A 25,607-nucleotide genomic window follows, 5' to 3' on the forward strand; every position below is an offset into this window, starting at 1 on the left:
GGTTTCCTCTGGGGTCTCTAGTTTCGGACTTGCCACACGAGCAGGGACCTATTTCCACCACAATGTTTTGAGCAGATATTTGCTCCTTGTGATTCTCAACAGCAATGTTCAGCTTCACCTTGCATATATTCCTCATTTTAACCATGCATGATGACATCATGAGTCCCACCACTGACGTCACCTATGCATACTTCTACATTCCTGTCGAGTCATTTGACATTCGATACCAAAGAAGAGGACAAATTTGTACGTCATCTGGGTGGTGCTCAATTTCAAGAAATGAGTTCAGTGACCTTTTAAACCAATTTCTGGCAAGATTTCCAAGAACAAATGAAGCCAATGAAAGCAATGGCAGATATCATGAATGCCAGAGATATTTACTGTGTTAGGAAAGGAACTTGATTGGGAATATTACACATGATGACGATAGACAATTTCAGTTTTTTTCACAACATGATTACAGTGTTAATTTATACTTCCTCAAGGGAAACATCGAAATATCATTCAGACTGCCCCCCCCCCCCCCCCACAAAAGAAGCTTTTGTGATAGAATGAGAGGAAGCAAAGGCCTCGAAGGGCCACAAAATCACTTCTGATGATGATGATGATGATGAAGCCTTACTCTGAATAGGCTCATAGATTCCATGGAGTTTCCTATAATTTCAATTCATCCCAAATTGGCCAAAGCCACAACCAAATGGTCAGGATAAGATCGCTTTATGGGAGAATTGGAAGCTAGAAGAACTGAGCCCGCTTCTCAAGGCTGTGGGACTTGTTTAGGGATCGAGAGAGAAAGCCACGGCTTCAGGGTAACCACGTAATCACCGTGAATTTAATTACAAACTGCTCTATCATGATGTGGTAGGAAGGGAGAGTGATCTATGGGCTAGGAAACCAGATCCCTTGCGCACATTATCAATCTAACCGCGGCATATTTTGGCGTAATTATGCGAAGAAATCATCCTGAAGACATCGCTGACTCATGACATAAATGGAATCAGGACTTTCCTCGGAATCACCGATGTGTAACCTGAGAATTTGAAAATAATAATAAATGAAAAATTGATGAGGGGATGTAGAAGCCACGAGGGCTGCTGTCAACATGGAAATCCAGAATGAATTATCGTGCGTTTTTTGATGCAATGTGACAATTCTGTTGAGAAGGTTACCTCCAGCAATGCAAATATGCTTTCAATGTTTTCAGCCTTGTTATATTTTTTCAATGAAGGGTGACAACTTTTTGACAGCAAGATTTTGTGGTTCGTCAGCTGCCTAAGGGTGAACTCATCTCTGACAATTGAAATTGAGAATGTAGATCACAGAATGTTTCTAACACGATGCCATCAGAGGCCTTGTAGTCTGGATCTCACTACCATAAAGACACCCTAAAGCAGAGAAACCAACCTCTCAGAACCATGGTCCTAATTGAGCAAGGGCTCAGGTGTTAAAAGGGACCATCAGGGTCCATATTGAGATAATACCTTAAGTGAAACAGGTTAGCACCCTTTCTGCCCATCAGTTAGTGTTTGAAGTTCAACTGGGCACGCTCCACATGCATGCCCACAGGGTGCGTGATGAGTGTGATGATGATGAGACTAAAGAAACCTGCATCTCACAAAGGAGACGGAGATGGTCTCACCAAACGATGACGGGTAACATATCTTCAAATATGAATCAAGGAATCAAGGTATTGAATCGAGGCATCATTTTCACCAAAACTCTTGGCCGCCACCTGAATGTTGGCCTTAATTTTGGCTCTACCCTCTCTTGGTCAATATACTTTGGACTTCAGCAGCTTTCCTATGCACCATCTCATGAAACTGACCCTGTAACGCATCAAACTTGAACCTACATTCATACACACAAAGTCAAAGCAACATTTTCAAATTGAAAAAGTTTGTAATGAAATTATAACAAAGCCCATTCAACAAAATGAATGGACATTTTTCAAACACTGAATGCTACCTGATATTTTGTCAAATGAATATTATTGATTTTTTCAATGTCTGACTCTTCATGAATAGGGAAGTTGCCAACAGGTCCCTGCCTTCGCCCTCAGGCAGTAAGCCGGATCATAGGGCAGGCAGATTTATGGAAAATGAAGTAGCCAACATTTTCAGAAGAATTCTGGAAAAACTCGTCACTGTTTGAGACTTCTGTTCTCAAGCTTTAGCCAATATACAATGTTCATTTCTTGGTGAAGTACACCTTTTTGTAAAAGATTTGAAATATAGCCTATGGTAAGTAAAGAGTTAATCTTGCCTCTCTTGTGAGTGCAGAGTCCTTCTTTTTAACACCTATGTCAATATTATGTATTGTTTGAGCTCGAGGTATATCCTGTTTTTTCTGAACTTTCAACAGATAGAATGGCAAGGTAATGAACTGGAGCATACTCATGATATATCAGAGACAGTGAGTACATATATTACCACCATTAACCCCCTTAAAGGTGGCTAGCCGTAACCAATGTGTAGGATTGTACACACTAGCTTCTTTCTCATTCACATAGAGTTAAACCTCACAAAATGAAAACTCTGAACATGATTTCTGCCAATTGATATAACAAACCTCACTAACCAGAATGGGGCAGGAACTGAGACAATATCATTTTTTCTCTGAACATGATTTCTGCCAATTGATATAACAAACCTTACTAACCAGAATGGGGCTGGAACTGCGACAGTATCATTTTTTCAAATGAGCAACCACACTTCTACCCTGACAATTTTTTTCTCCCATAACAGATTTTTTGTCCATCACAGCCAAACTCTTATTTTTCCACTTTTTTTCTGCTTCTTATAATGACGGCATGTTCTTGAGGGTTGCGGTGTAATTAACAGTTAAACATCTGTTGAAAGATGAGACTCGCAACTCAGCGTTTGCTAGTTCATCAGGATTATAATACTACACTCTTTTGCTGGCAAGTGAATTTAAAATAAAACATGACAAGGAAAGCACTGATGGTTCATGCTCAGTCTGATTAACCCTTTATCATCATACTCAAGGGCATTTTTGTCCTCCTTCATTTTTCACAGGGGAAGAAAGCACCAAGTTAACAACAACGTTTACATTTCTTATATCATTCAAACTCTTTTATGAGACTGGACAGATGTGCTCATAACAAGTCTTTAGAAAAAAAACACACATGTAAATTGGTTCATTAAGGTGTAATTAAACATGCGTTTCATTTTCAGATTCCAGTGCAACTTCTTTTTTTCTGGGAGGTCAATTATTTTTCTTGGGGAGACATGGAATGTGTAAGGAAAGCGAGACTATACCACAGTGCTTATGGAAAATCTGCACTGACTCTAAACAGTTCCCTCAGAGAGACGGGACCCTTCTGTTTCTATGGCTTGGCCCAGGAATTAGGCATAGAGCCTGGGTCGAGGCATTCAAAGACTGATAAACTCATCTCAAATGACTCGCAATCTTTGGTCTGGTTGTGATGGATGTTTGAAAAAGGATCACCTACCTGTAAAATAGCAAGATACTGCAAAACAAAGCAACTGGATCCTGGATCCGTACTGCAAAACAAAGCAACTGGATCCTGGATCCGTACAGCAAAACAAAGCAACTGGATCCTGGATCCGTACAGCAAAACAAAGCAACTGGATCCTGGATCCGTACAGCAAAATAAAGCAACTGGATCCTGGATCCGTATGGCAAAATAAAGCAACTGGATCCTGGATCCGTACTGCAAAACAAAGCAACTGGATCCTGGATCCGTATGGCAAAATAAAGCAAAACACACATTATGGACATCCCGGTGCAGTGACTTTACTATCCATATCGGGAGGTGTCCTGATTACAGAAGTTAAACCATAAATGACCTAACGACACTGTACCAAGTTGTACTAGCTGACAAAATCTTTTCCATCACCTTTTCTGAGAAGATTTTTACACCATCACATGCTATTTTCCATTACCATTTGTTCAGGGAAAAGTTGCACTTTTGAAAAGTTCCAAAATGGTTAAAATGAGTGAAAAATGCCGGTCTGAACATTGTTTGAAAAGGATCATCCACCTGCCTGATAGCCTGAGATAAAAGGAACATGATAGGCCCGTGGATAAGAAAAGGAAAATCAAAGCAAACTCGCAGTGAAAAACCTGCTCTTCTCGACTTTCTCACAGCGGTTTGGCTTCAGAAGCAGATTGTCTAATTAAGATCTACAAGATAACGCATGTTGATTAGCGACATGCTATACCTGCCAATGTTGACCTTTTGGACCCAGAGATGATTTTTTTGTAAACATTTTTGATTTTTTTTCACGAGATGGAGTCCATTGTGAGTGAACCTGAAATAAAGTCAGTGATAAAGATAAGAAGCTTGTCATATCCTATCTTCTATACCTGATCTATTAACCATTCTCTCACAAAACTCGACAATTCACATACTCAATCAACCAGGATTATTTTTTAGTTTTGAAAGTTGTCAAGATTCACCCACAGGACATCAGTCATCAGGTTACAAAATTTTCATGCCTGGTTGAAGAAAAAAATTCTGAAATTTAAAAAAAATAATTTTTATTCTGAATCAGAAAAAGAATTTGGCTTCAAAATTCTGAAGAAAAAAAAATTTCAAGATTTTTGTCTGGAATTCTGAAGAAAAAAAATCTGAATTCAGGAAGTTTTTCTAAAAATTGTTTTTCTGAATTCTGAAATTTTTTGGAAAATTTTTTATTTTCACGAATCTTGCTTATTCACAATCCAAGCAACTAAAACAGCGGCCAAAATATGTTGGCTTGCAGTATAATAACAAACATGACAAAATTTCATCAGGTAAATGTGCATTAGCGATTATGATGGATTATGATGGACATTGATACTGAATGAAAAAGTAACTTTGACAGTCACGAAAATGCCAGCGACAATTTCTAGTAAAAGTGAAATTTGGAAGATCATAAAAAGAGAATGAAAGGACTGACAGAGGATTTTTAAACTTATGTTCTACCGTCCCACTATCCTGGGGCCCCTCTTTCTCATCTTATACATATCCAGCTGAGATCTTAATATTGTCGCAGTGGAAGGTTCCTTGTTGTTACCATGGATACGTAAAGATATACATGCAAGCAGACACATCTTCTCTCTGGTGACTTGCTAAGAATCCGACTGTATCGCCGCCGTTATTGAGTCATTGTTCGGAAATTTGTATTTCTGGGAAAAGGCACAATATGACTGAATCAAACAAGTGAAATTTGTTCATCGAGGACATCAACTCTGTGAAGTTTGAAAAATTGGGGAAATTAAAGAAAAAGTTAGATTTGCCCAAAGTTGAAATCAATCTTGATACGACTGTCACAATTACAAAGAGTCCATTAAGAACTTTCCAACGAAATGTTGGTAGGCAAAAGGTTCTGACAAATCCCTGCACAGTTCCTGCTGAAGGTGAGCAGCTCACAAGCCGAGATTCTGGGAACAGATGTTGGCTGTCAGGGAGTCCACTTTCTCTTACTTGAGGTAGTGGGGTGACAGGGATCAAATACATGACAGAGAGGTGACAGACTCTGCGACCAGTCTAACCACAACACTGAGGGGCAATATCATAACGGGAATTCAATTATATTTTCACCCTCATATCATCAGCTAAAAATACCACTTCAATGTTTCTTTCACCTAAGTGCCTCAGCATCACACAAAACATTACTCCAAGTTAGCATGTTCGAGTTTTCTGTTTAAGAAAACAAACAATATATACTCTAATGATGATGAAAGATGCGACTTAGATGGGCCAGAAACAGTGTACTTGATGCAGTACAACATGTCCAAAGATGAGCTAAGTCAGCCTGAATCAGTCTTTAGAAAAGATGTACAACAGACAATGCAAACTCAGCAAAAACACCATCAATATTTATTGGTGTGTTTTGTCAGCTAGCGGGAGCTTGGAGCCCCAACCTCCAACAAGGCATTACTTGTGGCAGTTGTCAGCAAAACCAACAGGTACCCACACTTAGAACACTGGACTTCAGATCAAGTTGAATACAATGTGTGTACACACATGTACATATCAGCATGTGAAAAGTATGTAGGACTTAAGTTGAGACAAACACAACATTTCATTTCACAGATGTTTGACTATGTTTCTGGTACATCTCAGTCTATAGTGCTCTACAAATACATTGATGACATAGACCTATTTGAATTGGAATTTGGTGCAAACGTTCCAACAGCTGTACATAGTTTTTCTACTTCCTGCACAAATTGGAGAACATTTTCTTTGACGTGCAGTATGTCATAAACGAAGTAGCAATTCGGCTTCATAAGCTTTTCTGCTGTTGGATCGGCTATTTTCCTGTGAAATTCAAAACCTGAAGTTTTCCGCGCAGCCCTTCGAATAATCACGAAGCGGCTCGTCATTATCCATCTTAATTTAGCGAAGAATTTCTTTCATCTCGTCATTTAACATGGCCGTTTAAAAGTTATATCGAATGTACTGAACTGCTGCACCATCTACAAGCATTACGTCCATTAGTGTTTAAGACCCCAATTATGAGGTTAGGTAACAAAGGCAACTAGGGACCACAGTACAGAATATCCTCAACGATAAGAAAAAACATCGTTACATTTCCAGTACTAGAACTTCTCACTGACCTGACACTCTAACAATCTTTTCTATTTCAACATGCAGACAACACTGTCTGTAACAAAGTCATTTGGTTCTGGTTTGCTTTTTAATGACAGTTTTCATTCGGTTAAACTCTAAGCTGGCTTATTTGTTTCATGACAGTGTGAATAGGTTCTTTTTGACTAAACTTGGTTTTGCTCTCCTGAACACTTTGACAATCTTTTGCAGAAACACCAAAACGGTAATGGTTCACGAGGTCTCTGTCATCAAATGGCCGTCAAGTGCCAAGAAAGCAAACAGCACCGAAACAACGTTTCATTTTTGGCATTCCGTTGCAATGTTTGTTTGGTTGAGAAGTGATTTTCTGCCACATCTAGCACATAGTAACCACATTCAGGAGGAAATGACAAAACATGCTTTTGTTGGCAAAATATTTCTCCAAAACTGACATTGAGAAACCAATGAACTTGTATTAAAAAGAGAGAAGAAATCTCACTCTCCAAAAGGAGGTTAACATCATTAAAATAGGAAGATATGGTGCCTTGTTTAGTTATCACAACTATGCATTTTTGTCATCAAAATTTGTGCCTAAATGACAAAAACTGATGTTGATTTCCGAAAGCTTTAAAATCTGCACAGAAGTAGAACAAACGTTCAGTGTAAAAGTGGAGCAGAGTTTTAACTTTAGATGCTCCTGAAATTGAGATCCATGTCATATCCAACTTTTTTTAATATCTTTTAATATATTCATATATATAAGTGATAAATCCCAAAACTGGTAGGAACACATTTCATACAAAAACCTAGTTTTCATGCAGTTTTTTATATTCAACGAAGAGAATAGCAGACCTACCTGATTTTGATAACGGTACGCCTCACTCCACCCCCAAGTATGCATATAGTAGCTGGTATTAATCATCTCCCAGCCTTATCTAGCATCTCATCTAGCACGGTTCACATATCAAAATGATACCGGATAAACTAGCGCCCGGGATCCAACAGCCGCACAGTCGTCGCAGTTATACAACGCTAGCACATTGGACTGCTGACCAACAATTCAAGATGTGATGATTTGAGCGAGAGATGTTTAAGACACATGATCACTTGATGAAGAAGCTAACCCTATCCCGTCTGAATCCCACGTCAATGTTAACCCAATACTACCGATTTGATACTCACAGCAGACAATGTATTGATCATTGACAACAACTGAATGTATTAACCTGGAAATAGGACGGTTAGATTTCACTGATTTTACTCAGACCTTTTCTTGTCAACCTTTTTAAACTTGAACATGAAGTGGATAAGTCTGCACTTCTGAAGATAGTTCACTGTTCAAGCTTACATGATAGGAACAGATCCAAGGCTGCTCTCATTTCAGAAAAATCTGATCGTCAACTTAGCCAACGAAAACGGACTGACTGTCTATAGTGACAAGAAGTCTTATCCTTCAAGTAAAATGTCTATGAAAGCGACACAGAAATATAGCTGTCTGGAAAATATGTTTTTGAATTGATCATCTGTTTTAGGCAAAGTGTTAAATGCTGGATCCACCCTTGATAGAGGTGGGTCAGGGATGAGGCTCCATCACCGTGATCACATCAATACACCCAAGATTGATCGTAACATGCCACGTAGTTTGTAAGCAAAAGACCATGAATATTTTATCTCAAAAACGATAAAGCCAAACTGATTATCGGGGCGGATAAATTATGTATCAAATGTCGACAGTTAGAGTAGCGGATGACAGCATGACAAATGAACTGGTCGGAAAGATTTGTTAAACTTTGCAAGATGCTTGAGGGTGCTATCGATGCTGATTAAAAGGACAGCGCTGACCACAGGTCCACTTTCTCTATGACATCAGTGTCAATTACTGTGAAACCTATATTCTTCTGGAGTGACTGTTGGTAAAACACCAAGATGATATGGTCTCAGTTTAATCAAAAAATATCAGACTCTTATGAAGGGGGCATTAGGTTTTGCCCAGTTGAGAAAGCCCAGTGCCAAGGACACCACACAGGTGTGGTGTGAGGGGCACTGAGGCACTCACACCATACAGGTGTGGTGTGAGCACACAGGTGTGGTGTGAGGGGCACTGAGGCACTCACACCACACAGGTGTGGTGTGAGGGGCACTGAATATTCTCAGTTGCGCAATAGGCTAATGGATAGGACTTTCAACTTTTAATGTGAACTCATCATATTCCTCTACAATTCATTAAGTGAAATGCACTGAATAACCACTGGTTCAGAACTGATCAAACATGGATGAGAGGGTTAACACCGATGGATAGAAGGTTTTCAAGGATGATATTTAGTTACTAAATGTACAAGTCCTATTGATTGTCAACATGAATGCAATCGGTGCGGCACCGTGATTAAGAGTTCAAATGTTTTTGATGCTTCGAGAGGATTATCGTGTCACGATTCATGCTGAATGAAATGATGGGAAAATGGGGAACAGCCAAATGAAAATGCGTCAAATGAAAACTGGTTTTAATGGCATTTTTTTCTTCATTATTTCTATGCTCTGATCGTGGGAGACTGGTCTGCTTTCATCTCCCCTCCAGCACCAAGCTCATTCACATACCCCAGCCCTTGCTGTATCAGAGGTAGTAGCTTGATATTTTCCTGTCATCTTTTGGACTGCAAAATCATTATGTTGCTTCAAGGCCTAGGTGAGTCCAATCATTAGGCCTGGTGTGATGTAAACTCAAAACACATCATCCTGATGTCGTGGAGTGCGATGAGATTCTGTGGCATTCCATTCTTTCGTTGATGAAGTCACATCCAGACTGCCAGGCTGAGATAACTTAAAAGCCCAGAATGACTGTGCCTACCATCCTACAAGCTTCAGATTCCTTCATATCTCATGCCTGCCATCCCAGACTGACTGATCACCTTTAAAACCTCCTTTAATCCTCGGCCGATATATCGGACTGTAAATATGTCAACAGGGTCAAACTGCTCATTAATTATTCAATGATAACAGCAGAGTGTCAATAATGTCCTGCTCACCAGGGGACAGAATGTATCTCTACAACATCTTCAATTGGGAGAACTATTTAGAGCATCAGCAAGTACTGTAGCAAACCAATCAGCACAATCAAAAGTGCTGATTGAGACCATTCCACTGATCTGATGCTGATGTCTTAAAATCAGAATGGGTTCGATAATTTGTACAACGTTCTGTGTCCTTATATACCACTACTTTCCATTCCCCTTTCTATGTATGTGAAGTGAAGGTCATGTGCATCCTGTCTAAAGATAGACAAATTCACCATTTCTGCATAAAATTCCCGCCCAGCAAATGCTACAGAAAGTGACCAGCACAACAAATCTCCATGAAAGGGTTAGTAGGGAAAAGTGATTGCGTTTGGCACTTGTGACCCTCCAAGAACGAGAGAATAGATGGAGATTGTGATGAATAGACAGAGATCCAAGGACGAGATCAGGTTACACGAACGTTATGGATTCAGATCAAACTCCCTAATCGTTATCAATAAAAGAGGAGAAATGTTCATCTTCATGGATTCAAAACAGGAAGAGGACAATTTTGACTAAAGAATTTTTCATTTGTCATGTTTGTTAAACATTTTACTGTCCTTTTAGTGAATCATTTTGGGTGTTATAGGGATTCTTCCAAATCATCTCAAAGAGAGCTGCAATGGCCTAGAGGTAACTGACTCTGCCTAACAAGCAGTAGGTCCTGGTTTTTGTGCCAGTGGCATTCGGGCTAAAAATCAGACTTTTTATGTCCGTTGGATGTGACAGTAAAGACAGGGCTATGAAAGACCTCAAAGGGTGGACAGTAGTGGACTACAGGTCTTGAACTGATTGATAACCATCAACACAGCAAGAACATGGCAGTTACAGCCTATTTACATGATTAACTATCACTGCAATGTAGAAGTTCTGCCTAACAATGAAAGCTACTTGAACACCAAGTAGAGCTACTAGTTAGCCTCATTAACTTAATACCTTTCATTTTCAAATCACAATACCGATTTGTTTATCCCCACCACCGTCACCAACTCAAGTTAAGAGGTCATAGTTCTCTTATAAACACAGCACTTCCAAATCTCCTTGGTGATAATTCTCTAATAATTGCGACACTTTAAAGCCTCTTCTGCAATAATTCTCTAATAATCACCGCACTTAAAACCTCTTCTTGGCCCATTTATGCCAGATTAGCGCCCGAGCCAACATAATAATCACAACTCTCGTATGCGAGGGAGCAGGTTGATTTCAAACATTTCCTTTCCCTTCACGATGAGCTTTTCCTAAGCACCTCTCATCGGTATTACGCAGATTTATTATTGTTTGCACCATAAGCCACGGCACTGGTTTGCAGAGCGCACACGCAGCTTTATCAGAGTTACCCACGGCTGGGGACAACAGCGTCTAAGTTTAATAGATGCGGCCATTATGCCTGGACTGATTGACAGGTCGACGCTGATATATTCCTAACTCTTTGTGTGGAGAGTTCACTCGCGTCTTTGTACAGAATTCAACACATGGTCAGTCGCAGCTAAATGATCCAAATGAAGCCACGTCTATTTTTAAACACACCAATTTGCTCCGTGCTATTTTCATAATGCAGCTTTTACTTTTCATTCAAAGTCGCTGTGTTTTGGGATGAAAATCCAAAAGGGTCGTGACCTTAACCCTTTGGGTATATAAAATGTAGAAATTGACCGGTAATTTTGAATACAATATAGAAATGAAAGGTTATGTACGCCCTTCATTTAACATGTTAAGGTTTCAATAGAAAGTCACAATAAATCTAATAAATAAGGTCAATCAATTTAAAATAGGTCAAATTGCAAGAACAAATTCAACTGAAAATATGTCAACTGACATAAAAATATGAGAATTCCATCCAAAAGAGCAAACCTACCTTTGTATCGGAAGTTATCAATGTGCAATCAACCAACGACAGTCAGTGGTAAAGACGCCAATGTCCAACATCTGAGCTGATTTCCTTTCAAAATGGAGGTAGAAATCAAGTAGCAGTAAAACCTGAACACATATCACACTCCTTTTCAAAACATCCCCACAAGACTCATTTCAAACCAGAAGCTGCACCATGGGAAATAGTCAATGTAATCCAATGGTGATTATCCCGGCCAGAATTGAAGATTTCCGTGATATCCCCAACTTTGTAAAACCACGGTGGAATGCTCACCTAAACAAATTAATACTTCGTCTTCCGATTTTAAAAGTTTGAAATTTCAACACATGGTGCGGGTTTAAGTTCTACCCAGTCACTGGCATTGGAAGTTGAGCATTGGTAGTCAAGTTGCGGTGTAAAGTAGGCCTGTAGGTTGAAGGCTTAAAAACCACACTTGGTTGTAGCGGAAAGTTGGAAGTAAATGGAAATCTTCAGCATTATAGTCTGCTTCCTGTGCAAAACGAGTAAGATACATAGATGTGCAGACATTCTTCCGGAGCGTTCAAAACAAACTCAATTTTGCTTGGTTTCTTTCTACTTCATTATAATTTCAAGTGAATTATCAAGGAGTCTCAAATGAAAGCACATTCCTCGAGTTGAAGAAACAAGCTGGGGTTATAATTATCAATATTCTAACTCTATTGAAGTGACTCCCTAATTTAAGTCCTGATCTATTTTGAGTCCTCAAGTTAAACTTAAAGTTTGCGCTGATTTTGTGCTTTTCCAGAACTAAGAAGCTCTGCAGGGATTCAAACCCATGACATCTTGGTCAGAAGGCCTGCCGTCTAACCACTACATCATCACTCTCAAAACAATCAAAGAAGCAAGATTCCTTGGTTTGTGAATAAAATAAGCTCGCCTCACCATGTTAGTTACCAACGGAAACATAATGAGCACAAATGATTTAATACAAAGGAATTCACGAGAAAAATTCTAAATGGGACGAACATTTTTACAAACTAACATATAAACCGTGGCGACAGAAGTTAGAACGAGGGGTGCGCTAAGTGCTAGAAAAGGTTCTCAATTGTTCTGTGTTTGTTTAATTCATTCAAGTCAGAGTAACTCAAGTCCACTGTCAGCTGGCCACAGAGACCTGAAGAGCACTCTCGATGCCTTCAACTCGCCGACATGATTCCACCACCACAGTGACTACTTGAAAACCACCAGCCGTGATCTTTACGACCAAACCTCAACTCAACAACTGCCAATCAAATCATGAAATCTAAAATTCCATATTTGTACAGATATCAGCGGTTTCGAAATTTCAATTAGCGTGAGCCCGGGGCGATGGAGAGAAATATTTGAAACTAATACGTGTTACCTTCCAATAATCAACGGTAATACGCGCATCAGTTTCATAAAGATATTTTTGTGATGACGAGAAAGTTAGAATTCTTCCTAATTATTCATGTGATGACATTCTTAAGGTAAATTATATCAAAGGATTTATGCTTTGTTTTATATTGGAATTGGAAAATTGAATAAATGCCGCTGGGGACAGGATAAACTTTATGGTTGATATTTGTTTATGAATTGTCGGGAATTTTAACTAAACCTTGAATTTGTGGATGATGTCTTGTTTGCGACAAGACCATTAAAGTCATCTTGCCCCAGCAGTCTGGTTGTGATTTTGTACATATATGACCATTTTGGAATGAATGGAAATGGAATCTATTTTCATGCGTAGATTTTCCAAATAGAACAACAATTTCAGAATAAATCAAGGCAAACACGAACCACTCCTTGAATTATATATATATGGAAAACATATAGGAAAAAAATATAGAGAACATATTGTTTAAACAGTTATTCAACTTTAAAAGTACCAAGACTACATTTTTACACCCTGTAGTATGATGTCACTTGGAATTTGAAACTATACATCAAAAACACTTCCTAAATGACCTCATATAAACCAATTAGCATGGAAGATAATCAGAAATGATAATCATGCAATTGAGAAAATTCTGCAGAATTGTTCCAAAAACCAGGAAAACCTGAAACAAAGATTGGCCACAATTATTTCGAAGGTGTTGTTTTCCTTAATGACCTAATACACACATATTTGCCTCTATTATCACCTCATTATTATCAATCATCAGACATGGTGTCGTTTTGTCAAACTCAATGTGCCGTGCGACACAGCGGCTCTAAGTTAGTGACCTCTACTTCCATGCCACGTTACCATGGAAACAGGCGCAAAACCTCCACCATTCCAAGCTTGAAAAAGAAAAACAAGTTCTGATAAATTCCGTCCATCTGTACAAATCATTCGAAAGAATAGCGTCATCCCGCTCCGAGTCTGAAATATTGGCAGAAAAGATTACAGCGGCTGTGCGTTAAAACATCTAATATTAGCTGAGGACTTTACTCGTTGAATAAATGGCCGCTATTCTCTCAGTTCAATCTCGCCTAAATTTGATTTCTTGCCGAGAAATGTAAAGATGCCGGTAATGAAAACCACGTCATTTGTTCACACCATAGTTGATGAATTCTGAAATGACGGCCTCACAATAAAATCTCTTTCCAACATATTCGCCTGTTATTAAAAAGTAAATATCGCGATAAAAGGCGAACTCAATGAAAGTCACACGCATGGTTGTCAGACAAAACCCACCCAAGTTTTTATATTCAACGCAGGCCATACATGTTAACCGTGTAGAAACTCCCTATGCCAGATCACTACCGGGTAGTCACCACACATGAACACAGAAATGTCGGGGTGTGCCTGGGATGAGGAAAAAATGATTCAAAAACATCGCCCTATACCATTTTCTGTCCTTTTCAATGTCGACAGTTGTGTGGCTATTGAAAGATTCAGGAATGACAGGGGTGGACCCTATCATTACTCGGCAGAATGCTGCATTCAGCTATTGTCCGCTGCAAGAATATAACGGAGGCGAATACAGGCTAGGGAGAGATGGGGACAATACCATGCATGTAGCCGCTCTCTCCAACCAGATGTGGACTTACTTTGTCACCCGCGCTACCACGAGCCATGCTAGCGGCAATCGTAGCTCATTGTTACCAGCAGCAACTAGCTCCTAGCTATGAGAATACTTGTCACTGTCAGGGGGAGGAAAGAACAATGGAACTTAAAGCATCTCCAATTCATATATAGCATTCCTAAATGTTGTTTTATATGAACATTTTCTCTCTTATTTATTTGCTTTACTTCATACATATACAAAATCAAATAATCGGATTTTTTCTGCTTTCAAGTGTAGAAATCGTCCCCCACTTTTTATTAGATGGCTAAAGGTGTTTGATCACTTGAAGGCGGCATCTTACATGCATCTAAGAATATCCCAAACAATAAAACCAAGCAGACTGTCATTTGCCCAACTCTACCTTTAAGAGGTTGAATAGCTAATGCAATGATAGCTAGCTCTGAACTTCAAACATTGCACAAGAGCAAATTTTTACAACTCACCCCTTAAAAGTGCACAAAATATATTTTTGAAATATCTCTTCCAAGAAACTGTTCCTTGCCATTTCTTTGAAAGGCCCACCATTTTTAAGAGTAATTTCCGCTAAGAAGGATTTAAAAGTGCCAATGGCCGCAGCCACAGCCTCCACCTTCGCGCTGGCGATATCTTACAACAACCGGAAAATCATCTCCCAGCTCACATCATTTCCTCATGTCCATTAAACACAACAGCATCAAAACCAAACTCATCACGGTAATTTCCGCTGGAACCCACGTCAGCGATGACAATGATGCGCTGACTCCGCCTCTTAGATTAGGAGCCCGGGCGGAAACAACAATGATGATAACATCTACACGTTTGTGGAGATTATGCAAACGTGATTGAGAAAGTTGGTGTCATTGAAGGGAGGTTCGTCTTCTGCTCATTTTGAGAGCATTTTAGTGTTTCTACAGCTAGACACTAACTGGGGTTGTTCGCCGAGAGACTCTGTCTTCGATGCTTTCTCCTTACCACACCTGGCGGCAACTCGTGGCAAAGACCCTAACTATTTTCATGCTTCTTTTGTGCCACTGGAGTTGGAAGCAACTGGGATTACTAGTAATTGCCAAGTCCACTAACTGCTTGGTTTTCGCCTCAATCATGACAGATTTCCTCTTAAACTTGTGACACCTAGTGGCCAATACCTTAACTTTTACTTTGCTTGTTGCCCCTTCAACCCCCGGACACCAAAATCACAAAGTTAAATCGAAATTGCTAAGTTCAAATGTTTCTTGCACATGGTTTCTCCTTGAATCAGGTAAAGTTTTTCTAAGCAACTGAGAGTATTTCTAACCCATTTATTGTTCATTTAAAAACACTAGAGGTTGATATTAGTTATAAAGAGGAGAGGAGGTTTGTATAGAAGGCTAATTCTGTATGGAAGTGTTTGGACAGCTGATCTCTCTCCACCTTCTGTGTGGTAGAATCTGGCCTGACCAAGTACTGATATTAGTAGCTAGAAGCATCTTCACCCAACCGAGAGCAGTAGCTGGCATGAAACAGTATTTTCTGCAGGCTGATCAAAACCCTCTGTCACATAGATACCTCCACTAATTATAAAATGACGGAAATACATTCCTGTTAAAGTATACATCACCATATTATAAAAGACTGATGGCCAATGTTGAGCAGTGGACTGGCTATCTAGATCTGTGGTTCAAATCACAGCCAAGACAACCTGAGTTTCCTCCACTTCATCCTTCACGCACATCATTACAACAGTGAAAGGCCACCGACCTGCCACGTATATGCTGGGCATGGAAGAGAGATTATTCCTCTTGTCCTGCAGGGTTTCATTGCTAGTAATGGTGAGACAATGGCCATAAGACCTGCTGATGGAACCAATCCAATGCGGTGAATTATTAATGAGTGGGTCAATGAGACCGAATCCATGAAGAAGCTGGTCGCAAGCAAGCATTAGCATGCGTATCCTTCACAGAGCAGCCCATGAAGATATTAACACGTTCCCCACCTAACATTTCAAAGATCTCTTACTCGTAGGTCAATGAGATGGAAGACTGAGGAATGTTGACCGACTTTTCTGACCAAGAAGGTGTAGTCATACTGTCAGGAAGACAATCTTTGACCAAGAAGGTGTAGTCATACTGTCAGGAAGACAATCTTTGACCAAGAAGATGTAGTCATACTGTCAGGAAGACAATCTTTGACCAAGAAGGTGTAGTCATACTGTCAGGAAGACAATCTTTGACCAAGAAGATGTAGTCATACTGTCAGGAAGACAATCTTTGACCAAGAAGGTGTAGTCATACTGTCAGGAAGACAATCTTTGACCAAGAAGATGTAGTCATACTGTCAGGAAGACAATCTTTGAACAAGAAGGTGTAGTCATACTGTCAGGAAGACAATCTTTGACCAAGAAGGTGTAGTCATACTGTCAGGAAGACAATCTTTGACCAAGAAGATGTTGTCATACTGTCAGGAAGACAATCTTTGACCAAGAAGATGTAGTCATACTGTCAGGAAGACAATCTTTGACCAAGAAGATGTAGTCATACTGTCAGGAAGACAATCTTTGAACAAGAAGGTGTAGTCATACTGTCAGGAAGACAATCTTTGACCAAGAAGATGTAGTCATACTGTCAGGAAGACAATCTTTGACCAAGAAGGTGTAGTCATACTGTCAGGAAGACAATCTTTGACCAAGAAGATGTAGTCATACTGTCAGGAAGACAATCTTTGAACAAGAAGGTGTAGTCATACTGTCAGGAAGACAATCTTTGACCAAGAAGATGTAGTCATACTGTCAGGAAGACAATCTTTGACCAAGAAGGTGTAGTCATACTGTCAGGAAGACAATCTTTGACCAAGAAGGTGTAGTCATACTGTCAGGAAGACAATCTTTGACCAAGAAGATGTTGTCATACTGTCAGGAAGACAATCTTTGACCAAGAAGGTGTAGTCATACTGTCAGGAAGACAATCTTTGACCAAGAAGGTGTAGTCATACTGTCAGGAAGACAATCTTTGACCAAGAAGGTGTAGTCATACTGTCAGGAAGACAATCTTTGACCAAGAAGGTGTAGTCATACTGTCAGGAAGACAATCTTTGAACAAGAAGGTGTAGTCATACTGTCAGGAAGACAATCTTTGACCAAGAAGGTGTAGTCATACTGTCAGGAAGACAATCTTTGACCAAGAAGGTGTAGTCATACTGTCAGGAAGACAATCTTTGACCAAGAAGGTGTAGTCATACTGTCAGGAAGACAATCTTTGACCAAGAAGATGTTGTCATACTGTCAGGAAGACAATCTTTGACCAAGAAGGTGTAGTCATACTGTCAGGAAGACAATCTTTGACCAAGAAGGTGTAGTCATACTGTCAGGAAGACAATCTTTGACCAAGAAGATGTAGTCATACTGTCAGGAAGACAATCTTTGACCAAGAAGGTGTAGTCATACTGTCAGGAAGACAATCTTTGACCAAGAAGGTGTAGTCATACTGTCAGGAAGACAATCTTTGACCAAGAAGGTGTAGTCATACTGTCAGGAAGACAATCTTTGACCAAGAAGGTGTAGTCATACTGTCAGGAAGACAATCTTTGACCAAGAAGGTATAGTCATACTGTCAGGAAGACAATCTTTGACCAAGAAGATGTAGTCATACTGTCAGGAAGACAATCTTTGACCAAGAAGGTGTAGTCATACTGTCAGGAAGACAATCTTTGACCAAGAAGATGTTGTCATACTGTCAGGAAGACAATCTTTGACCAAGAAGGTATAGTCATACTGTCAGGAAGACAATCTTTGACCAAGAAGGTGTAGTCATACTGTCAGGAAGACAATCTTTGACCAAGAAGGTATAGTCATACTGTCAGGAAGACAATCTTTGACCAAGAAGGTATAGTCATACTGTCAGGAAGACAATCTTTGACCAAGAAGGTGTAGTCATACTGTCAGGAAGACAATCTTTGACAAAGAAGGTATAGTCATACTGTCAGGAAGACAATCTTTGACCAAGAAGGTGTAGTCATACTGTCAGGAAGACAATCTTTGACCAAGAAGGTATAGTCATACTGTCAGGAAGACAATCTTTGACCAAGAAGATGTAGTCATACTGTCAGGAAGACAATCTTTGACCAAGAAGGTGTAGTCATACTGTCAGGAAGACAATCTTTGACCAAGAAGGTGTAGTCATACTGTCAGGAAGACAATCTTTGACCAAGAAGGTGTAGTCATACTGTCAGGAAGACAATCTTTGACCAAGAAGGTGTAGTCATACTGTCAGGAAGACAATCTTTGACCAAGAAGGTGTAGTCATACTGTCAGGAAGACAATCTTTGACCAAGAAGGTGTAGTCATACTGTCAGGAAGACAATCTTTGACCAAGAAGATGTAGTCATACTGTCAGGAAGACAATCTTTGACCAAGAAGATGTTGTCATACTGTCAGGAAGACAATCTTTGACCAAGAAGGTGTAGTCATACTGTCAGGAAGACAATCTTTGACCAAGAAGGTGTAGTCATACTGTCAGGAAGACAATCTTTGACCAAGAAGGTGTAGTCATACTGTCAGGAAGACAATCTTTGACCAAGAAGGTGTAGTCATACTGTCAGGAAGACAATCTTTGACCAAGAAGGTGTAGTCATACTGTCAGGAAGACAACCTTTGACCAAGAAGATGTAGTCATACTGTCAGGAAGACAATCTTTGACCAAGAAGATGTTGTCATACTGTCAGGAAGACAATCTTTGACCAAGAAGGTGTAGTCATACTGTCAGGAAGACAATCTTTGACCAAGAAGGTGTAGTCATACTGTCAGGAAGACAATCTTTGACCAAGAAGGTGTAGTCATACTGTCAGGAAGACAATCTTTGACCAAGAAGGTGTAGTCATACTGTCAGGAAGACAACCTTTGACCAAGAAGATGTAGTCATACTGTCAGGAAGACAATCTTTGACCAAGAAGATGTTGTCATACTGTCAGGAAGACAATCTTTGACCAAGAAGGTGTAGTCATACTGTCAGGAAGACAATCTTTGACCAAGAAGATGTTGTCATACTGTCAGGAAGACAATCTTTGACCAAGAAGGTGTAGTCATACTGTCAGGAAGACAATCTTTGACCAAGAAGGTGTAGTCATACTGTCAGGAAGACAACCTTTGACCAAGAAGATGTAGTCATACTGTCAGGAAGACAATCTTTGACCAAGAAGATGTTGTCATACTGTCAGGAAGACAATCTTTGACCAAGAAGGTGTAGTCATACTGTCAGGAAGACAATCTTTGACCAAGAAGGTGTAGTCATACTGTCAGGAAGACAATCTTTGACCAAGAAGATGTTGTCATACTGTCAGGAAGACAATCTTTGACCAAGAAGGTGTAGTCATACTGTCAGGAAGACAATCTTTGACCAAGAAGATGTTGTCATACTGTCAGGAAGACAATCTTTGACCAAGAAGGTGTAGTCATACTGTCAGGAAGACAATCTTTGACCAAGAAGGTGTAGTCATACTGTCAGGAAGACAATCTTTGACCAAGAAGATGTAGTCATACTGTCAGGAAGACAATCTTTGACCAAGAAGATGTAGTCATACTGTCAGGAAGACAATCTTTGACCAAGAAGGTGTAGTCATACTGTCAGGAAGACAATCTTTGACCAAGAAGGTGTAGTCATACTGTCAGGAAGACAATCTTTGACCAAGAAGGTGTAGTCATACTGTCAGGAAGACAATCTTTGACCAAGAAGGTGTAGTCATACTGTCAGGAAGACAACCTTTGACCAAGAAGATGTAGTCATACTGTCAGGAAGACAATCTTTGACCAAGAAGGTGTTGTCATACTGTCAGGAAGACAATCTTTGACCAAGAAGATGTTGTCATACTGTCAGGAAGACAATCTTTGACCAAGAAGGTGTAGTCATACTGTCAGGAAGACAATCTTTGACCAAGAAGGTGTAGTCATACTGTCAGGAAGACAATCTTTGACCAAGAAGGTGTAGTCATACTGTCAGGAAGACAACCTTTGACCAAGAAGATGTAGTCATACTGTCAGGAAGACAATCTTTGACCAAGAAGATGTTGTCATACTGTCAGGAAGACAATCTTTGACCAAGAAGGTGTAGTCATACTGTCAGGAAGACAATCTTTGACCAAGAAGGTGTAGTCATACTGTCAGGAAGACAATCTTTGACCAAGAAGGTGTAGTCATACTGTCAGGAAGACAATCTTTGACCAAGAAGATGTTGTCATACTGTCAGGAAGACAATCTTTGACCAAGAAGGTGTAGTCATACTGTCAGGAAGACAATCTTTGACCAAGAAGGTGTAGTCATACTGTCAGGAAGACAATCTTTGACCAAGAAGGTGTAGTCATACTGTCAGGAAGACAATCTTTGACCAAGAAGGTGTAGTCATACTGTCAGGAAGACAATCTTTGACCAAGAAGGTGTAGTCATACTGTCAGGAAGACAACCTTTGACCAAGAAGATGTAGTCATACTGTCAGGAAGACAATCTTTGACCAAGAAGATGTTGTCATACTGTCAGGAAGACAATCTTTGACCAAGAAGGTGTAGTCATACTGTCAGGAAGACAATCTTTGACCAAGAAGATGTTGTCATACTGTCAGGAAGACAATCTTTGAACAAGAAGGTGAAGTCATACTGTCAGGAAGACAATCTTTGACCAAGAAGATGTAGTCATACTGTCAGGAAGACAATCTTTGACCAAGAAGATGTAGTCATACTGTCAGGAAGACAATCTTTGACCAAGAAGGTGAAGTCATACTGTCAGGAAGACAATCTTTGACCAAGAAGATGTAGTCATACTGTCAGGAAGACAATCTTTGACCAAGAAGGTGTAGTCATACTGTCAGGAAGACAATCTTTGACCAAGAAGGTATAGTCATACTGTCAGGAAGACAATCTTTGACCAAGAAGGTGTAGTCATACTGTCAGGAAGACAATCTTTGACCAAGAAGGTATAGTCATACTGTCAGGAAGACAATCTTTGACCAAAGACCGAATCACCAGCCCCATACTATTAGTATCAGCAGTGAAACACACTATGCCTGAGAGTGAAGTGTCTTGCCACGAATAAAACCAGCTGATACAATGGGTGAGTTCATATGATCACCATTTTGCTCCGAGGCTTTGCGAAAAAATTCTTGACTCAATGACACAATATTCAATTACAAAAAATGTCGAAGTCATGAAGTGTATTTAGTTACATATTAGTTTGAAAAAAATGCTAAACAAAAAAGAAATCGGGATTTCAACTGAAAGAGACGTTACTTGGTGAAAAGTGCAGTAGCTAGATCATCGGATACGATAAGTCATTTCTCTCGATTCTGGCTGATTTTCCTTGTGGGAGTAATTTCTATGTTATTGGTGAGTTTGATATGCTGCGGTTATCTCTCTCTAACAATATGACACAATGGTGATGAAGCCGTGAGATGACACCGATCATACCTGTTACCAAGTAACGATTAAGGGCCAATTTCTGCAGACGATTTAACAATACCTTCGAACAATTTGACAATATACCACGTAGCAGGAGATACGATTTTCAACATGAATATCCCAGTAAGAAGTTAATAGACTGACATAATACCTTCAATGCTGATATGAGTGAAAAATTATGCCGGCGAAGAAATCCAAACCCGCGCTCACAAAACGAGAATGTTCATACGATATTGGCACTTTCTTCGACAAGACGTAAGATTGTGCTGAGGGATTTATCAATCTGATTGGCTGCACTACCACAAACTCCGCCCAAATGATGAAACATGACCTTCCTAAAGTAACGGCAACTTCTTGTAAAATCAAGCCACCTAATCAGCGTTCGTCGGAATGACAGCGTCTAACAAACAAAGGGTAGAGGCCCACATGACCTGGCTAATACCGCAGCTTCACGGACTGAATGGGAAGAAGGCTCAGGTGACGGCAAGCCTTTGCTACGCCTTGTCTCTTTTGAGGATCGAGGGCAAATTCGCTGATGTCAGATAATGTGCAAAAGTTACTATGACCTGGATAACTTGAAAGATATTCAAAGTCTTTAAAGTCGAAGTTGAACACTACTAAAGGCAGTAAAAGAAGATGACACAGCAATGACAAATATCTCAAATCAAAGCTATTTCACGATAATAATGATATCAGTTGAGAGAAAATCTTTGAGAAATAATGATTGATCCAAAAGTTAAATTGCCACTACAGACAATGAAGATGACAAAGACAACTAAATAACCTCTGAAATGAACAAAGCTCCTTTAATGATCAAACCAAGATCTATGGTAAAAGACTTATTGACGCAGGATACAGAGGCTTTCACCGATCGTGGTGATACCAGGCCAACCCCCATCCACGATCTATAAGGATGTTCGGACCTTTGATCTCATGATCATCTCTAGTTATCCCGTTTGAAGTTTAATTGAATTAAAGTTGATTTCTGTCACCGGGAGCTATGTGGTTGGAGGAAGGCATATCGTTTACAGAGACAGGTTACATTTCCGCTTGTCTTCTTTGGATTTTTGTTTACAAATTGTTTTGGTGGATAATTTGGATCTCTTTCATTCATTTTTGATATTCTAGAAGAACATTCTTCTTTTTATTTTCATTTTTAATATCTGATCTAATATATCAATGATTGGTAGCATTGTTTCTAGAAATGTTCAAGATAATCATATTATTTACCAATAGCTAAAGACAGTGAATAAGTTGCTTTTCTTCTTTCTTTCGCATGCTATTTTGCCATACATGTAGGCCTATCTAGGGATTGGATTGGTGAGAGAGTCAGGGGGTTATGCACATCCGTGGGCCTACACTTTAAGAGTTTCAGTCTACTCCAAACTTCTTTGCCTAGACTGGTTTCCTACCGAGGTCAGTGTCCCTAATTTTTAAAGATATGATGCAAAAAAGTTGCCTGGTTGCCTAATAGCCTCAGTAGACCAAAGATCAGACCAGATAACGAACATATGAAGAATACTTGGTAAGATTACCTTGACAGGTTACAAAAACAGTAAAGATGAGCATAACAAAACATCAGGCAAAAGAGAAAAAATACACATCCCAACTATCAAAGGCCAAGCACTTGGAGAAAATCATCTAAACTTTGTAAAAAAACTCTGCCGATTCTAAACCCGATCTCCTTTAACCTTAATCTTTTTTCTCCTTATTTACTCATCCCTTATATAAGTGTCTCCATTTACTTTTTTCCTAACTTTCTCTGATGTCGTTCTTTTAGAGTAAACCTCAGCTTCCTCTGCAGGATCCGGCACCTTTTTTGTTGGCCGAGTTTTTATTCTGAGACATTATGTTGTAGGTATCATCAATCAATTCTATTTGCTTTTCTGAAAAGAGGAGCATTTCGAGATGATGCCAGGCTAGCACTAACAATACCGTTAACTGACCAATTCTTGTACCTTTTCAACCAACAATTTGCAAAAATTTTCTGATAAAAGAAATTTCAGTATTTTTACTTGGAGAGAATGCAAAAGTTCTTCTGGTTTCACAAATTAAAAAAGCCATTCCTAATTTTTTTTTTCATACTTAGTGCCGAAAAATGCTCTTAAAGTGAGTTTTTGTTTTGGGTAGGTTTAATTGAACCTCGAGGCAATGCATTACACTGAGAAGTACATGAGGTGAAAACGCTGCAATGTACTACACTATGTACCAAAGTACAAATGCTGAGTACCATTTCTTTGGGGTGTTTTCTGATTGGACAAAATTCTCGCCAAGATTTCATTAACTAGTAATTATCAACTGATCCGCACCAATAAAACTAATATTCCCACAATTTCGACAATCAAACTAATTTCGCTGTTCAAATAGCCCGAAAGGTGCGTAAGAAAACAAACATGGCCAATTGGAGCAGGGAAAATAGTTGTTTTTCTGAACGCACCAGGTGGCAAACTCTGGACACTCAACTCAAGCATAGAGACTCAATCTCTACTCTAGCCTAGAGACTGAGATCCAAGCATAACTTCATTCAAACTGCTCATTAGTTAACTCAGTATGGCGCATTGTGTAAGATTTAAATTTCACACAAAAAATTCTTGCAGTTGTTAAGTCAAGGTGTGTAGAGTTGCTGGTGATAACTTTGTATAATATTCTAAACAATGAATTAACAATTGTATCATGTTCTTGGTCGCCTCTGTTGTGGGATATCACAGGTAGAGAAATGAACAAAGATGGCTGTTCACAAATGAACGTCTTTTTACTGCTAATGGTTGGAAAAGCACCTGAAATTTAGCCAAGGACATCTTCAAAATGAAAAAGTCACCAAGTACAAATCTGAGCTGAATTTCATGTTATCTTTCAATCAGTGGTCAAACCTTTGCATTATCTTCAAGCCACTGCGATTATTTTTAGACCTGGTGGCAATTTATAGAAATCTGCTAAAAACATCCAGAAATGGATTGAAGGAAGACCTGCAGCGAGAGTCTGAGCAAGCCTTTGACAGCTGGAGCCTTGCTGCCATACTGGACACATTACGGTGTCAAGTTCCAATCCTCCAGGTCACAGACTTCAAACTCTCCAGACCTGCACCCCTTGGCTCCTACGCCCTTCTTTTCATGCCCTCACCAATTCTAATCATGTTTGGCAGGGGTTAGCTGCGGAGGTGTTTGAGCATGCGATGTTAATGACAGGGGGTAACGTCTTCCGCGTCATCATCTTTGTCCACATGGTGATGTCCGTTGTCTTTGGGCAGCCGAGTGACATGGGAAAGTGTCACAGGTGGGGTGGATCTAGCATAGGATGGAACGGATGGGACAGGGAGCGGTCAAAATAGGCCCCAGGTCGGCCATGAATAGATGATCAATTGAGCAGAAAATATGCCCGACTTTCCCTTCATTTGTGTTGGTGCTGTTGGTCTTTTATTAAGAGATGCTTATCAATCAAAGAGCTCAAGAATATTAACCCTCCATAAGAGATTGCGGATTGTTGAGAACTGTGATTTACTGACGGCTCCTGACAAAGGTTGAGATTAATACTGTCCTTTTAAAGAATAGCATCAGCATCTTATAACTGTCAACCACTTACCACTTACCACTTACCACTTACCACTTACCACTTAGCATTATCATCTCGACATATCTGAGCCATTTTTTTGCCAAACTTGACCTTTCCCATATGGATATGTCATCGACAACTGAATCAGTCCCCCA

General features: G+C 39.7%; 1 protein-coding gene across 5 annotated transcripts in view; it reads right to left on the reverse strand.

Moving 5' to 3' along the window:
* LOC135487091 (eyes absent homolog 1-like) overlaps window positions 1-25,607 on the reverse strand; it is a 114,547-nt gene that overhangs the window by 61,495 nt on the left and 27,445 nt on the right. The window contains exon 1 of one of the 5 annotated variants that reach the window (XM_064770446.1): window positions 7,416-7,517. The exons of the other annotated variants lie outside the window; for them this stretch is intronic. Within the exon in view, the coding sequence (XP_064626516.1) occupies window positions 7,416-7,481 (66 nt within the window). The 5' untranslated portion in view covers window positions 7,482-7,517. Of the gene's footprint in view, window positions 1-7,415; window positions 7,518-25,607 lie in introns of those variants that run through there. 5 annotated transcript variants of the gene reach the window in all.

The sequence above is a fragment of the Lineus longissimus genome, chromosome 4 (assembly GCF_910592395.1).
Source record: "Lineus longissimus chromosome 4, tnLinLong1.2, whole genome shotgun sequence".
Classification (NCBI taxonomy): Eukaryota; Metazoa; Nemertea; class Pilidiophora; order Heteronemertea; family Lineidae; genus Lineus; species Lineus longissimus.